General features: G+C 33.8%; 1 protein-coding gene across 4 annotated transcripts in view; it reads left to right on the top strand.

The window, feature by feature from the left end:
• Positions 1–17336, top strand: part of LOC115991185 (ABC transporter C family member 2-like) — a 31933-nt gene that overhangs the window by 8740 nt on the left and 5857 nt on the right. For all 4 annotated transcript variants that reach the window (XR_004092177.1, XM_031114921.1, XM_031114923.1 and 1 more), the window contains exons 9-23: positions 252–308; positions 1441–1506; positions 2784–2858; positions 4578–4685; positions 4957–5091; positions 8050–8156; positions 8249–8342; positions 8773–8940; positions 9916–10056; positions 11894–12094; positions 12339–12437; positions 12921–13073; positions 14836–15221; positions 16140–16320; positions 16542–16865. Coding sequence is in view for 3 of the 4 variants with exons in the window: in XM_031114921.1 (XP_030970781.1) it covers positions 252–308; positions 1441–1506; positions 2784–2858; positions 4578–4685; positions 4957–5091; positions 8050–8156; positions 8249–8342; positions 8773–8940; positions 9916–10056; positions 11894–12094; positions 12339–12437; positions 12921–13073; positions 14836–15221; positions 16140–16320; positions 16542–16865 (2295 nt within the window). In the remaining variant the exon portion in view is untranslated. The remainder of the gene's footprint in view (positions 1–251; positions 309–1440; positions 1507–2783; positions 2859–4577; positions 4686–4956; positions 5092–8049; positions 8157–8248; positions 8343–8772; positions 8941–9915; positions 10057–11893; positions 12095–12338; positions 12438–12920; positions 13074–14835; positions 15222–16139; positions 16321–16541; positions 16866–17336) is intronic.

Here is a 17336-nt window from a genome sequence, read left to right as displayed (position 1 = left end):
GTTACTCCCATTTCTCTCTCTCTCTCTCTCTCTCACACACACACACACGCACACACACACACATGCATATGTTTTATTATTACTGTATTGCCATGGCTGCTGATGTGTCATATTATATGAAGTCTTCAGCATTTGGTTGACCTATTTGTTTTGTTTTGTTTTTTTTTTTTTTTAATTTTTTTATTATAATCTGTAAGTTATATAAATATATATAAAATTTTACATTTTGTTAATGTATTTTCAACTTGTAGATTGGCAACGATCTTTCCCAATTTGTCGGGCCACTCATCTTAAATAACCTCCTACAGGTTTGTTGGTTTTTATCAATGCTTTACTGGGTAAATTGCTTAGTTTTTTGGGGTTTCTATGTGACATCTAACTCTAAGATGCACCTCGTTGCAATTTACAAGTTTGATGTGTGCATGTATTTGTCATATGCATAAATGTAGATGGTTAATTGAATTGGTAATAGTACTCATCAATTTTTGGTGATGTGAGTCATGTTTATGAGTTCAAGTTATTGTGGTCAGGACTCATGATTTTCTGATCGTGTGGATCCTTAAATTCTTACGTGCCCCTTTGATAAATGAGATCTAAATGTTCAAACATATCATGTCTTGAGCAATTTACCAAACAATTGGCTGGCCTACCAACTTGTTGTCTTGAAAGGTCTTCTATTTGAATATGGAACTATTTATTAATATATATAAAAACTAAACTATGTATCTGTACATATTTGAGCTTTATATGTGCTTACTGCTGCTTGAATCTCTTACGATCTTTTGAATGCTGAAATGAAGGCTTGATCTTGTCTCAAAAGGAATGAAGCATTAAGTTTAGATGAGTGACTAATAATGGCCGAAATGGAATTGGTAATTTCAATTTTTAAAGACCACTCTCACTGAGCAGATGAAAAATGCAAACAATGGTTATATTATTGTTAATGTTTTATTAGACAAGGATGAACAGGTTTGCCATGCATGACTGTAACAATGCAGATATTATGATTGCGAGGATTCTGAGAGATCTTTGCCAGATCTTAAATTATTTTTCTTTAAAAATATGTTGGATTGGTTGTCAGTTGTGGGAAAATACTCTGTGTGCTGTTTATGATTTGATAGATCATCGTAATTTGGGCTTGATTATTTTTTCCCCATCGTATGTATACTTGGGCGACTCTCTTTTTTGGTCTTAATAAAATTCATTATTTATAAAAAAATGCAGATATTATGATTGCTGTTAATTAATTTATCTTGTTAGTGATTTGGGTTAGTTAGAAGACACTACTTCGTGGTGGGATGTTTAAGTCCTTAGAGTACTGTAACAGTGTCAAATCAATTCTTTATATATTTAAACTTGGTAAAAAAGTAGCATTATGACAGCCTTGTCAAATGCTCCTTCAAAGTATACAACTTGATTTATTTGATGAATTATCCGCAGTCAATGCAACGGGGGGATCCAGCATGGATTGGGTACATCTATGCCTTCTCAATATTTGTTGGAGTGGTATGACATGAGTCCTCTCTTTTTTTTTCTTCATTATCTATGTATGTGAAGATATTGATTACCTTTAACTTTCATGTATGCTTATCATAGTATTGCTGCTTTAATCACATATGCATGGTGCAGATCCCAGGCCTCGTGAATTGATGAGAGCCACTTCGTTGATTTTGTTTCTAGCTTTCTGTTTCTTTTCTGACTCTTGCAGGGCCACATTGACAATTGATCAAGAACTAAAAAAAATTATTATAATGCAGTTTGATAATGCATTAAGAATTTGTTGGGCTAAATCAAACTTTTTTGTTCTGAACTGTGTTCATTCATCATTAAATTCAGTTAAAAGAACTTAAATGTTATACATTTAAACATGTAGATGTTAGAGTTATTGAATTTGGTTCTACACATATCTCTGGATGTTACCGCCTTTTAGATTTCTATTTTGTGTGTTTGAAATTTCTCTGTTGTTGATGAATTTCATTTACAGAAAATTTTCATGTAATTTTCAGTGCCTCTGCAAAATGGCAAAGCTGAAAATCCCTCTCCTAAGCTATTCTTTTACTCTCATCTCATGATCTCTCTAAATCCATTTGACTTGGTTTTTCTAAAATTCGGATCCTAGATGTAGAAATATAAGAAGGCAGGCCTCCTTCCTCATCAAAAGAAATGATATTATCAAGGATATAAATTTCTTCATAGTGGCTCTGTTCCATGCCTCATTCCATAGGGAACCTCAAAGTGGCTCTATTTCATTATATTCCATCCATGTCCCATCCACCCATCAGAGCCATCGTTAGCCATTGGTCATTAAAAATGTCAGCAACATACCCTTTTTGTGATTTCTTTCTATCAAAGGATCATACAAATTGTTTGATTCCTGAAGTAAGGCGTTCTTGTATAGACTTTTGGATATTTTGTAGGTTTTGTAATACATTTCATCTTCGGATTTCTAAGGAGAAAGATCATGGCATGTCCTGCTGTTTTATTCTTACTGTAAGAATCATAAAATAATTATGCAGGTGCCTTGGAAAAAGTATCTATGTGGCTTCATTAATGTTCCTATGCTCTTTCCCTGTCATTTTAACAGCTTTTTCTAAACATTTGTTGTCTCAGTAATTTCATCTTATAGTTAACATGTCTTACAATTATCTACTACCTGCTTTTAATAAGAAGTATACTATTGGCATAAACTCTTTCCATAAAAGCTTCGTAATATAAGCTGAAAATTTGGAATAATTGACTTATCAAGAAGCACATAGAATTTCTGACACTGTAATTTTCTCCAGGTTTTTGGTGTGTTATGCGAAGCCCAGTATTTTCAGAATGTAATGCGTGTTGGTTACCGGCTGAGGTCAACCTTGGTAATTTTTTTTTGTTTAAATGGTTTTTTTTTTTTTTTTTCTTGATCCTCATTACATGATTTTGGTGTTTATTTATGTATTTCCCAATAAGCTTTGCCTCTTTTGCAATATCTTACAGGTTTATTTTATTGGGGGGGAGGGGGGGAAGTAAGTGGTTGGTATTGTTTCAAAATAATTTGGATTTGCAACAAAGCTCAGCTCACGCTCTAGGGGGTCTCACTAAGCCCTAATGTCAGGAAAGACACAATAAATAAGTCTCTTATGTCATTGAATAAGAGATTTGGAATTTGTAGCTCGTCTGCACTAAAAACCAATAGGTGTCTTGGTCTAATGATAAAGACCAATTATCTTGGAGCAGACACCATAGGTTAAAATTCTATTTTTTTATAAAAAGAAAGGACTTGAACTTAAAAATAACTAAAAGCTTGGTATAATTAAATATTTTTTAATTACTGCCAGTTTTGGTGCTATTCAGATTTTTGTTCGCTAGCTTATCTTCTTGCCTCAAACTATTATCCATGAAGTTTTCAGATTAGTTCTCTGGTTTCATATTGGATTTGTCACTATTTGAGCTTGCAGCAAGTCCTTTGATGAAAACATGCTCATTCTTTGTTAGGCAAAACTAAGGTATAGTTCTTTGCTATTGTACCTTAGGTTCCCTAAGTGAAATTAACCACATGGTTGTATTGACCAATGCAGCAAAACAGTGTTTTATTTTCAAATGGCAATTAAATGCAACCATGTGGTGAATTAGTCAATGCAACCATGTGGTCAATACAATCACATGGTTGAATTTAATTAGGAAACCTAAGGTACCATACCTAGAGAATTCTACTTTAGTTTTACCACTCATTGTATCAGAGTTTCTTGTAAGCTTCACCTATTGGTGTCAAACAGGCTGGCCTTTTTAATTTCTTTAGTGGAAACTGTAGTAGTTCATGGATCTGTTCTTGCACTTAGCGATGTCTAAAATTTGGAACTAAAATTATTTATTTATTTATTTTACCCAGGTTGTAATTTGTATGTTTGTATATTTATTGAGTGAGAAGGGGAATGATCTTCTTAACAACAAAAAATTCAGTACATTGGGAAGGTTTTGGGTTTTGTACATTAGATACTTGAACTCTATCTGATTAACAATTCAAAAAGTTATATTGAATTTTCAGTATTTTTTTAGTGGTTTGAACATAATGAATTATTATGACAATTGAGTAGTTATGGTGCTTGTTGATTTTGGATTATACTATTAATATTGTTTAATTTAGTACAAAGTGCTGATTAATGCTTAAATTTAGTTAAATAGTTTTTCAGATGTTCATAATTAGGTTAATCTGACCCAACTCATCGTAAGATAGATGGGTTAGTTTGGGTTTTCCAAATGTAAACAGGATGTAATTCTTTTTTATTTAATACATTTTGGTACAGGTTTGGTATGTAAAATATTGAAGGGATTGGGATTGGAAATGCTTTCTCCTTTCCGATCCCAACCCATTGCAATTCGTAATATTAGGTAGTTGAAGGTTTCCCTGTTTCTCTTTTACTGTTTGGGTTGTGTGGTCATATTTTACTGGATCACATGCACGGGGGTCAGTGATGTTATAAGATCCCAGTTCTACTAACGCGAGGCAAAGTTGAACTCACTTTCTTATTAAGTTTCATGCCAGTGCTGATGGTATTGATGGTATGCATATATTTATATATGGTTCTTAATTTATGCAGGTTGCCGCTGTATTTCGTAAATCGTTAAGGCTAACTCATGAAGCTCGCAAGAAGTTTGCATCTGGGAAAATAACCAACTTGATGACAACTGATGCAGAATCACTCCAGGTTTGCTTTCTTTACCATTTGGTATACACTATATTGTACAAGTTACCATGCACTGTTGTTGCCCCTTTGTGTTTTTTAATGAAATATTTACTTATCAAAAATTAAGAGTTACTATGCACTGTGGTTTTAGGTGGATAAATTGATGAAACTTTGAATACTGTACATTTAGGGGTACTACCAGACTGATTATTTAAAGCCTTGTCAGGGTCTTCTCTCTTTTTGAAACTAAATTGTTTGATTTGATGACAAATTTGTTGCTTTCCTTGTACAGCAAATATGCCAATCGCTTCACACTTTGTGGTCTGCTCCATTTCGTATTGTTATCTCTATGGTTCTTCTTTACCGGCAATTGGGTGTTGCTTCGCTTCTTGGTGCATTATTGCTAGTTCTTTTGTTCCCCATACAGGTTCAAGAGTTACCTTTGCATACTTTCATTGAAAGAACAATATCATTATCATGTCTCACACATTTTATTTTTTTGTTTGGTTTGTCTTTGACTTTATCTAGTCCTATGGTGTTCTGTTAAATTTTCTTCTGTTTCATTCTTTCTCCAGATATTGGAATATAACATAATGGCTTAGTCACCCATAAGCTGGGCAAAATTGAGCATGATATTGGAAGTGGAATATTTTGAATTTTGTTATAGTCAGCACTAACACTGTTATATAAAAGGAGTAGGCATTTATAAGAAATGGAGAACATTTGTCATGCTGAGATAAAAAAAAGTCAAGATATATGTTCTCTAGTTTTCCTGTAGTGAATTAATATGTTGTAAAGGGTGAGTGAAAAGGAAATGAAAATTCAAAGCAAATGGCTGCAGGAGAGTGAAAAAAATTACATATAGTGGTGTCCTATTAATTGAGAATGTTGCCCAATTGCAAAAACCTAAATTGTGCAGCTGATCGCAAATAATTGGAATTGAAATTTGTTGGCATTGAATGTTGAATCTATCTTTGGGATTTCAATTTTCACTTCCAATTTATCTTTTTAAACTCTGGTTTAGTTATTGAGAACTAGAAAAAATAGGATAACATGCAAATTGTGTATGTTGGAATTTTCACTTCCAATTAATCTTTTTAAACTCTGTAAATAATATCTTGTGAAACTTTCAAATTGTGTATGTTGGAATTTTACTATTCTCATATGGAAAAATTGGTTTTAAAATTGAAATGCTTCATATGATTTAGCAAAACATTCATTTAGCCTTAAGAGCGATGGCAAGAAGATTCATGTTCATCAGCTTACTTGCATGTTGGAGAACATGCGGTGGTCTATCAATGCTTTAATTAAAATGGTGCAGAGGCATAACTCATGCAATGAAAATAATGATGAGCCTCTAAATCAACAGCTCCAAGCTGATAGTTGATAAGGAAGCCTTAGTTGCAAATGTCATGCAATTCTGCAGTGGTTTTTTTCATTTGGGGGTTGAATTTAATGCGAACAGTGCATGATTGGGTTGGAGTCCATATCGTTATTTCGAGAACTACTGTATTCTGCATTGGTGCGAGGTTTTTTTTTTTTTGGGGGGGGGGAAGAAGAATTGTTTAGAACAGATTTGAGGTTAGGAGTGTGCAAAAAACCCACCGACCCGCCAAACCCGACCCGACCCACCGGGTTGGGTCGGTTTTTAAGGCTTGGTGGGTTGGGTTGGGTTACAAAAAAATTTTTTATGGCGGGTTGGGTTGGGTCTGGGTCATAAAATTACAAACCCGCCAAACCCAACCCGACCCACCCGTATATAATATATATTTAAAATATATTTTTATATTTAATAATTTTTTTTAAAATCAATAGTACGGAACTTATATATATATATATATTTTTAAAATATATATTATATATTTAATAATTTAAAAAAAACTGTTGTAGAGCAATATTTCCTCAATTCCTCCTACTAATACTAATTTAATATATATATATAATATATTATATAATTAATAAATTTTTTTAAATAGTCAGTTCTTCCTATCCTATATAAAAGCCAATTAGTTCACACAAATCCTAATAAATTACTATTGATGTTTAGTCATTAGTGTTGTTTGCCTTTAAAGAGTTACCTTGATACTAATCTTTAGGTTTTTTTAATATTTTAATTTTTTTTTCTACTCAATTTAATAATAATAATAATAATAAAATTTCAAACCCATGGGTTCAACCCGACCCAACCCGACCCATGTGGGTTGGGTTGGGTTGGGTTGGACTTATGTGATGGGTTGGGTTGGGTTGGGTTTTTTTTGACCCACCATGGTGGGTTGGGTCAAAAAATCCCCTCAACCCGACCCATGCACACCCCTATTTGAGGTAGATTTTATTATAGAGCTATCCCTTTTTGGAGTTGTGAGGATTCCCTTTGAAAAGCATTTGGAATGCTAAATTCTCAACAAGAGTTGAATTTTTTTATTTGGGTTGCTTCCTGGGGGAAGATTTTAACTATGGATAACTTGAGGAAGAGATGTTATTTTGGTGAGTTGGGGTTGTATGTGCAAGGGGGGATGGGGAGACCGTTGATCATTTGCTTCTTCATTGTCCTTTTGCCCAAGAGCTATGGGATATGGCCTTTGCCCTTTTTGGGGTTCAATGGATGATGGCTAGAGTGGTTGTAGACTTACTAGCTTGTTGGCATGGTCACTTTGAGCGACATTGGAATGGTGAGATCTAGAAGGCCATCCCTGATTGCTTGATGTGGTGCCTTTGGTGGGAAGGAAGTTGTAGAAACTTTGAGGGGGTGTGAATGGATAGTTTTAGACCTGAAATTGCAGTTTCTTAGAACCCTATTTGAATGGATGACAGCATCGGGGAGTTTTTCTTTTTCAATTTTTTTAGATTTTAGTGATCAAGGTAATTTTGGCTCTTAGTTGTGATGTAGTCCTAGTATATGCACTGTGTACTTGATGAGACAGTCTCATGAAACCACCCTCTTATAGATTGTGGGACCCACACATGTGAGAGGGAGGCCTCATGAGACCTTCTTATACGATACTTTTTTGTATACTTGGTGCTTTCTTTCATCAAATAAAGCTTATAAGAAATAAAAAGAAAAATTGAAAACGAATTAACTCACATATTTGCTGCATTTTGACTTCTATGCTATCTGTCATAATATATGTGAAAACTTTCACTTAAAGACACAATAAATCATGTTAGGCTCATCCATTCCTGTTTCTTTTGGGATCAAGAAATATGGTTGGTTGGTAATCTGAAGCGTGTGAGTCTGGCTGAGCAGTCATAGAATCTAATGGGTTTATGCTTCTTTTTGTCATTTGGTTTGATGATATTTTATTTTGTTTTACATTTGTGCATCTTACATTAACTCTTTCTTAAAATAGATTGTCTATAATTTGTGTAAATTATTTTGTGGGAACAGACATTGGTGATAAGCAGAATGCAGAAATTGTCTAAGGAGGGGTTACAACGTCAAGACAAGAGAATTGGTCTGATGAACGAAATTTTGGCTGCCATGGACACTGTGAAGTATGTTTCATTTTGAGTGCAGCTATTCATGTTTTTTTTATGTGATATTAGACATTTAATGTTCTTTATTGTCTATGCTGAAAATGGCTCAGGTGTTATGCATGGGAAGATAGTTTCCAATCAAAAGTACAAAGTGTTCGGACTGAAGAATTATCTTGGTTTCGTAAAGCATCACTACTAGCAGCGGTATGGCAGTAGAAGAATGCAAAAAATATAAATTTGCGGTTATTTTTCTTTTGCTCCAGGTTTTTTTTTTTTTTTTTTCATATTTTAACTGTTGTTGCACTCGCTGAGTTACACATTGCCGTACACACTCCATTAATTTCACAATTATAACTGAAATCGTGTTTTCAAAACATGATTTCAGCTGTCTCTCATATAATGTGTAACTATCTTCACTCTTTTTCAAATACATTTTGTATATTGTAGTTCATTGTTTTTTATTTTTTTCACAAATAAAATTACTATGCCCATTGGTAATTATATTTTTGTAGTCCTACTTGGGCATATGATTTGCAAGTTGGATTTGGGCCTATCTATGAATGTAGATGGTATGCATGGGGACCATTTCAGTGCTATCTCTTTCATGTTCTTAACCTTTTCCCTTGTTTTGCAGTGCAATGGATTTATACTAAATAGCATCCCAGTTGTGGTGACCGTGGTTTCATTTGGATTGTTCACTTTTCTTGGGGGAGATCTAACACCTGCAAGAGCTTTTACTGCCATTTCTCTATTTGCTGTGCTTCGCTTTCCACTATTCATGCTTCCTAATATAATAACTCAGGTTCTGTCTTCTTCACCTTGGTCATATCTCATATACTGCTGAAATATTTTATATGCCATTTTTGCATGTAGGGAGGACAGATAATCATTTTCTGCTTACACTAATCACTTCTTTTCTGCTCCATGTTAATTAATCTGAGTAGTGTTGTGTATGGCTAGTTACTTTCAACTGGCAGATCCTTAAAAAGATATTTAGTCATAACTTTTTAATACATACATTTTTAACTTGCATTTCTCAGTGGTACTTATAATGCAAATTTAAACAAATTCTGGTACTAATCGGTTATTAGAATATGAAATATCTCTCCATCTTGAGTGTTAAGTTAGCTTCATTGGATATTGACGAAAATTTAGATTCTTTTCTGGAATTTGGGGCTTGGTTTGTTGGAGTGGTTAATTTGAGTGGATCAATTTCTTCCTAAAGCAATTATAAGTGCAAGTGCATTTTATAATCAACTTATAGTGTACTCATTTACATCCTAACCATTTTTTTAAGCGGTGAGATATTCTCATAACATTCTCACTATTGTTTTAAGTAATCATGTGTACTCAAAATTTAGTCTCTTTATTGTGAATGAATCAATGCATTGTAGTCATATCCCATATAATGCCTTTCAGTCATCTAAACAAGGAAGCTTGTGGGAAAAGAAAGTTTGCCAAACTATTTGTATATTTTCAACATATGTTAATTATAAGGATATGGTGGATGGGACTTCAAATATTGTAGCTTAACTTTGTCCTTTCTAATGGAATGCTATTTAATATTGTAGCCTAACATTCCTTGTATGTACCATATTGGCTTTGAGTTCTAGCTCAAAAGGTACCTCTATTAACTTAAGAATGGTATAGAGGGAGTGGTGTAGATTAAGATCCACCGAGTACTTAAATGGTTCTTTTTTGTGCTTCTATGCTGCCTTAGTTTGACATGTAATTTATGCAAAATATTTTGTCTTATAATGCTGCCTTACTTTGGCAGGTGGTTAATGCAAATGTATCCTTAAAGCGTCTACAAGAGCTACTCTCAGCTGATGAGAGAATTCTTCTACCAAACCCACCTCTAGATCCAGGCTTTCCAGCCATCTCAATCAAGAATGGAAGCTTTTCATGGGATGCAAAGGTCATTATATTTAATGCTATAGCCTGTTAGTGTGTGTGTGTGACATATAAGTATATACATAGATTTTTAGAAACGAACATGTGCATATATATAATTATTTAATAAAAATTTTTATCCAGAAGGGAAACCTCATGTACGTGATTTATACACACGCAGCGCCACTAAAGAATTACAATATATAAAAATTACATTCAAAAGGAAAAGTTTTTAGTCTTCAACAGATTGTATGTCACCAGTGCCAATAATATGAGACCACTTAAGCAACGATCTCAAGAGGTCGCTGCCAAAGTTTTTATTTTCTATATGCCTATATATACATATATATATATATATATCTGTTTATTTGTAAATATAAATACTCCTTGTAAGATAAATATGAGAGCTACATAATTCATGCCATCTCATTACCAACATGAACAATAACCAAATCATTGCATATATCCTGGTAGAAACAAAGTCTTTATCCAGAATGGTTGGAATAGAACAAAATGCCCGGAACACCTCAGTATGGCCTGGTATTTGAGTTGATTCGAAATAAAGGGTTGCTATGTACTGGTTTATGCTCCTGTATTGTAACTACCAGCCAGTATTGAACATAATTCAAAACATGGATCTCCACTGCATTGATAGGAGGGTCTATCAATTTATATAATAATGGACTTTATAACAAGCTTGTATGAGAGAGAGAGAGAGAGAGAGAGAGAGAACATCTACCAAAGGTAAAAGTTTATATGATTGGAAAAAAAATCTATATCTAAATTAATAAGGAAAGTTGATCCACCATTCTATCCTAGGCATTACCCAATGTAAATATATTATCTACAACTCATGGGCAGCTATGCAATGCATAAACAATTGATCCTCAGTTTCACCAGTACTTTTACACATACAACACCTATCTGCCAAAATTGACCCCTCCTAAAAAGTTTATTGTGTGTTTAAATTTTCCCCTATGCTTTTATCCGCACAAATTTCCACTGTCAAATTTTCCTGTGTATATTATGATGATATGCGTATTACTAATTTAGGATTAAGGTTTGCCTTTTGCCGATAATTGATGATTGCTTTCATTTTGAGTAACCTGTAATTCATGCTACTATGGTGACTGCATCTAAGAAAAATTGGCATTCAGATGATTCAGAAAAACTGCTAGGATTACACTATTGGGATTACACTTTTTTCAATGAATTTATTTATTTATGGGTTGGATTCAAGTTACATCTAATATATGAAGATAATGTAATACAACTGTGGATTTATTAAAATTCACATTCACTAAAAAAATATTAAGTGATATAACATTACTTAAAGATTTATCAAAGATGAGTTTATGGATTTAGAGTCCATTTGGATACAACTTATTTTTGCTGAAACTGAAAACTGAAAACTGAAAATACTGCAGCAAAATTATTTTTAAATGTGTAAATAATACCGGGGGACCCATTTTTAATATTTTTTTAATCTGTGAACAGTCCTAAACAGTGTATGAACAGTTCTAAATAGTGCTCAACAGTGCTGTTGTCCCCTAAAGCAGTAACGACTGCGGGGAAAAAAAAAAAAAAAAAAAAGTAAAAACGCAAAACGCAAAACATGGCTTTTAGCCGAATCCAAACCCACACTTAATAGTAAATACAGTTCGATTGATACAAAATTTTGCATGCGTGTTAAAAACATAGAAAACACGTAATCTAATGGTGGCATTTTCAAAATGTTAACCCAATAAAAAGTTATTAGATGGTGTAATATTGTTGAAGTAGGACCCAACTCTTTATTTACGTATATAAAAAAAAAAAAGTCTAGAAACTAGCAGTCCTTGAAGTTTATTTTTTCTTACCAGGCGGAGAGCCCTACATTGTCAGATGTCAATTTGGATATACCCGTTGGTAGCTTAGTTGCAATTGTTGGCAGTACTGGAGAAGGGAAGACATCACTTATTTCTGCAATGCTTGGGGAGCTTCCTGCAATCTCAAATGCTAGAGTTGTTGTGAGAGGAACAGTTGCGTATGTCCCACAAGTTTCATGGATTTTCAACGCAACAGTAAGTTTCATAAATATTACATTGGTACCAATGAGTGTAATATAAATATTTGTGTTATTGTAAAATACAATTGGTTTCATGTCAATCTTACAAACCTTGCTGTTGGAATCATGGAGATATTAGTGATAATTCTGTTGTTGCGTAAACTAAAATGGCTAGGGTGGTTTGATGGATCAATTTAGCTCTTGTGGTCAATTCTTGTTATCATGTGAATTTGCTGACCTTCATAATTTAATCTTTGTAGGTACGCGATAATATTTTATTTGGATCTGCTTTTCAATCAGCAAGATATGAGAAGGCAATTGATGTGACTGCATTGCGGCATGACCTTGACCTACTACCTGTAAGTGTTTTCACATTGTCGTATGATGTCGCTGATTTTCAAGGATGTTTGACATACTGTCACATGCTTAGAAGCACAAACATGGAAATGACCGGGTATACAACAACATGACAATTCTTGAATCATTAGGTTGTGATGCTGTGGGGATATGGAAATTAATCAGTTAATTAATTAATATATTTGGGTATATTTTATTTTACAAACTTAACTAATATTATTGGGCATATTTTATTATTTATAGGGATATTTTATGTTTGTTTTAAGCTTTTATAATAAATAATAACTAATAAATTTTTTGAAAACATATTGAAAGTGAAAGTAACTTTTTTTCCTCTCTACTCACTAATGACACACAAGCAAGAGTGTCCCTAGCATGTTTGACATGGATGTGCCAGGGATTTTGGAGTGTCCGTGCTTCTTAGGCCACATGTTATTCAACTGTTGTGGACTAAATTTAACGTGCTTTACATGCTTAATAATTAGGGAGGTGATCTTACAGAGATTGGTGAGAGAGGTGTCAACATTAGTGGTGGGCAAAAGCAAAGAGTTTCCATGGCCAGGGCTGTGTACTCTAATTCTGACGTTTACGTCTTTGATGACCCTTTAAGTGCCCTGGATGCTCACGTGGCTCGACAGGTAACAAATCCATGTTAGAGAATATTAATTCACATTAAAATTTATGTTACTTGTTTAATTCTACGTTCTATTTTGAGCTATATGTATTAACATGATATAATCTATGGTCATGTTAAAATCTAGTGGTGCCATATAATGTTTTCTAACATAGTTTATGTTTGGCTTGTGGTAAGCAGGATTATAGATTAGATTCCTAAAATCTTATTATATTGTAGGATGGATTGGAATGCTATGAGATTATATGAAGTAGAAGAGTTAATATTCACACTCAAGTGCACAAACAAAGACAAAACATTTGTATTTATGTTCCCCCCTCCTTTTTGGAAAAAAATATTTATAACTCATGAGAAAGTCAGTAAAAACTTATCAGAGAACTATTTTACAGGTAAAGTTATTCGTTTCTTATTTAATTATGTCTATGTCACCTATCAAAAAAAAAAAAAAATGTCTATGCCTATGCATACACTAAAAATTGAGAACTTTTGACCAAACAATGTTGGGTAAACAATTGTTGCATCATGGTGAGGGTTTTTTTTTGGGGGAGGGAGGGGGGGGGTCATAGTCGGGTTGCATACAAGCCCACCACTCAAACTGACCCTGTCGCATGAAGATCACCTCCCCCATGTGCTGATCGAGGGGCCTGAAAAAACTGCCTGTAAACCACTTTTGTTTGGGAGGTGGAGTCTCAGGTTGGGCCTATTAGTTTGGGCTGCCTTTTTTGAAGGGGGAAAAAAAACAATTTTGACTGGACACTTGTTAGGCATGGTCTTGGGCCCATTTTAAAATAAAAAGTATTTTGGGCCATCAACTTTGACTGTGTTGGTATCTAGTGTCAGATTTTTTTGTTAACAACCGATTGCAAGCCTAAACAAAGGAGGAGGGTTGAAGTAGGTTGATAGCCAATGAAAAATTTGTCACTTTTCACAAATGGATCCTAAATACATGTGACAGCCTTGATTAATCTGTTGAGGATCCATAGTCAACCCCATAGTTTTGGGACCAAGGCTTTGTTATTGTTGTTGTTTAGGCCATCCTTTTTATTTCAACTATGGGCCCTTAATGTTAGATTTTTCTTTAAGTTTGCCTTTTGGGTTTTTTGGGCTTAGTATGGAAAATCACAAAATGGAAGTAAACAATATGCCATCTGGCAGGCTGACTTCTAGAACTTTTGTTTTCATTAGCCATAAGCCATTATTGAGATTGAAATATATATATATATATATATATATATATATGCACAGTCACTTGTGCATCAGAAAGTGTGTTTATCATTACTTGCTTCAATGTTGTGTGTTTAAAGATTTATAATTTTTGTTTTTGTTTTTGTTTTTTGTTTTGTTTTGTTTTTTTTGTTTTTTGGGTATTTTTGGGGTTCTTTGGGTCATGCCTGAGAAGATAGATGATATGTAATTTTGTTGGAAGGGTGGCATAGGAGTAGATTCATTTTTAATGCAGCCCCTTTGTGCCTTATATGAATAATTTGGAGAAAGAAACAGTGTTTGCAGTGTTGCTGACCTGTCTATTAGTGTGGTTAAATCTTTATTTGTGATTATTTTTTGAATTATCAGATGATTTGACACCATTTATATTCCTTTTTTTTTGGGTGTTACATATATATATATATATTTGCTTATTTATGAATTACATTTATAAAGAAAAAAAAACAATGAATAGAACCATGTTTGCCTTGTAAGAGTATTAGTTGAACTATTCTTTAATATTATCTTATACTGGTCTAATTTGCACTGCCAATACTCATCAGGTTTTCGATAAATGCATTAAGGGAGAACTTAGAGGGAAGACTAGAGTCCTTGTTACAAATCAGCTGCATTTTCTCTCACAAGTTGATAGAATCGTTCTGGTCCATGAAGGTATGGTGAAAGAGGAGGGAACATTTGAGGAGCTCTCTAGTAATGGCATACTGTTCCAAAAGCTAATGGAAAATGCAGGAAAGATGGAAGAGTTTGAGGAACAAAAGGAAGAGGATGATATTGATAATAAGACCTCTTCGAAACCTATTGCAAACGGGGTTGTTAATGACTTTTCAAAGAATGCAAACCATACAAATAAACGGAAAGAAGGAAAATCTGTTCTTATTAAGCAGGAAGAGCGGGAAACAGGTGTTGTCAGTTTGAATGTCTTGAATAGGTAACAAAACGTCACATTCATTTATATGCTTCAATTATATAACTTTTACATGTAAGTTTTACTTTAGCAAAAGAAAATTCTAATTTTTTCTTTTTCATCCAAAAAAAAGGGCAACAATTTGAATTGTTCAATGGACTATGTAGTCATCCTTACAGATAATGAATTATGATTTTGGTGCTGCGGTGCTGCCCTTAAAATCTTAACAAACCTTGGCAGTTTATTATATCTTAAGAAGTATGGAAAATAATTCTGGTTCCAACTTCAACATGGTTGTAGTGCTTCTGTTTATAAATGTATTAACATATTCCCTCTAAATCTGAACTACATTTAAATTTCCTTTTTTATGTGGCTTTTTTCCCTTCTTCCAGATAGAATCAAACCCTGGATCCTTTAAAACTATAGCTTTCAATGACTAGTATCCCAGAGTATCCAATAGCGTTAAAAGGAGTATTTGAAAAACCATACGTCAAAAATGCAATTCTTTGGAAGCTTCATAATTTTTAAGGAATCCAATTCAAGCGGAAATTGCATATGAATTGGAAACTGGAAGTAATTAGCAGTTGTTTTTTGACGTGATCTCACTTAATCTATAATAAAGATTCAATCAAATAAGGAGCTAAATAGAATAAAAACATATAAAACAATATAGATTGAGGGATTGAGATAAATAAGAATGATAAAAAATTAAAAATAATAATAATTGGAATGAGGGGAGAATCAAGATTGGATCTCTCCAAGGATTGCTATTATATGGGCTAAAACATGTGCTGAATGAGTTTCTGTTGACATTGGCGAGTTTAATAAAATCCCAAACTAAGGTACTGATGATCTATCAGCTAAACTTGTTTTTCATGGCTCTTTTTTCCATTTCTTCTTGTTTCATTTGTACATAGATTTGATTCAGTTTCTTGGGTACAGGTACAAGGATGCATTAGGAGGCCTGTGGGTGGTTTGTATACTCTTTACATGCTATGTCTTGACTGAATCTCTGCGAGTTTCAAGTAGCACGTGGTTAAGTCATTGGACTGATGCAGGCATGTCAATGGGTTACAATCCTGGTTACTATAACCTGATATATGCAGCTTTATCATTTGGTCAGGTATAAGTACCGTAAAATGATAATTGGCTCAAAGCTGTATTGTAAACTTTCCTATTTATTCATTTCTGACAGATGCTGCCCCTTTTTTCTTGTTAGCGTAGTTGTTTTATGTCCAGCTACTTTGAGAAGTTGGATGTGTATGCATACTATAATTTTTGTCTGATTCTGGCTGGAGAAGAAATTTAAATCTTTCTTTGCTTATCATACTTTTCTGGTTTCAGGTTTTGGTGACATTGGCGAATTCTTATTGGTTGGTCATATCAAGTCTTTATGCTGCCAAAAGGTTGCATGATGCCATGCTTACTGCCATATTAAGAGCACCAATGGTCTTCTTCCAAACCAATCCGCTTGGACGCATTATCAATAGATTTGCAAAGGACCTAGGAGACATTGATCGGAATGTTGCACCATTTGTGACTATGTTTCTTGGCCAGATGTCACAGCTTTTTTCCACTTTCATCTTGATAGGAATTGTGAGCACCATGTCTTTATGGGCCATAATGCCACTTTTGGTTTTGTTTTACGCGGCCTACCTATACTACCAGGTGTGTGAGTGCTTATATTCCTGTTCTTGCTCTTCATTTTTATTGAAGTCAAATATCGTATTCTAAAAATATGGAGTGATAGATCAAATTCATGTTGTGTAAATTAGGAAATGTTGCTTTAGTTAATGAAAAAGTTGAAGTTTGTTGGCAACAGAAAATAGTGGATGCCACAAATGTTTCTTTGATTCTTTATAAACAAATTGTAAACATTCAGGTGAACTCAAAAGTCTTATTGATTAAAATTTGTTCGGTGGTTGTACATTCTTTTCTCTCATTCTGCTCATGTATGAGCATATCAATATATTTGTATTCCCTCATCGAACTTTAAAGTTTTCGTTGTGTCTTAGTAAGTTCTCCAACATGTAGCAAGTCACTGTGTTGCTGGTGCTGTCATTGATTTTCCATTTTGCATACAAACACAGCAATCCCCCACTCAAAGCCCTCCCCTCCCATGGTGGAATCCATAACACT

Source organism: Quercus lobata, chromosome 5, assembly GCF_001633185.2.
Source record: "Quercus lobata isolate SW786 chromosome 5, ValleyOak3.0 Primary Assembly, whole genome shotgun sequence".
NCBI classification, from domain to species: Eukaryota; Viridiplantae; Streptophyta; class Magnoliopsida; order Fagales; family Fagaceae; genus Quercus; species Quercus lobata.
This window is presented reverse-complemented; position numbering and strand designations above follow the sequence as displayed.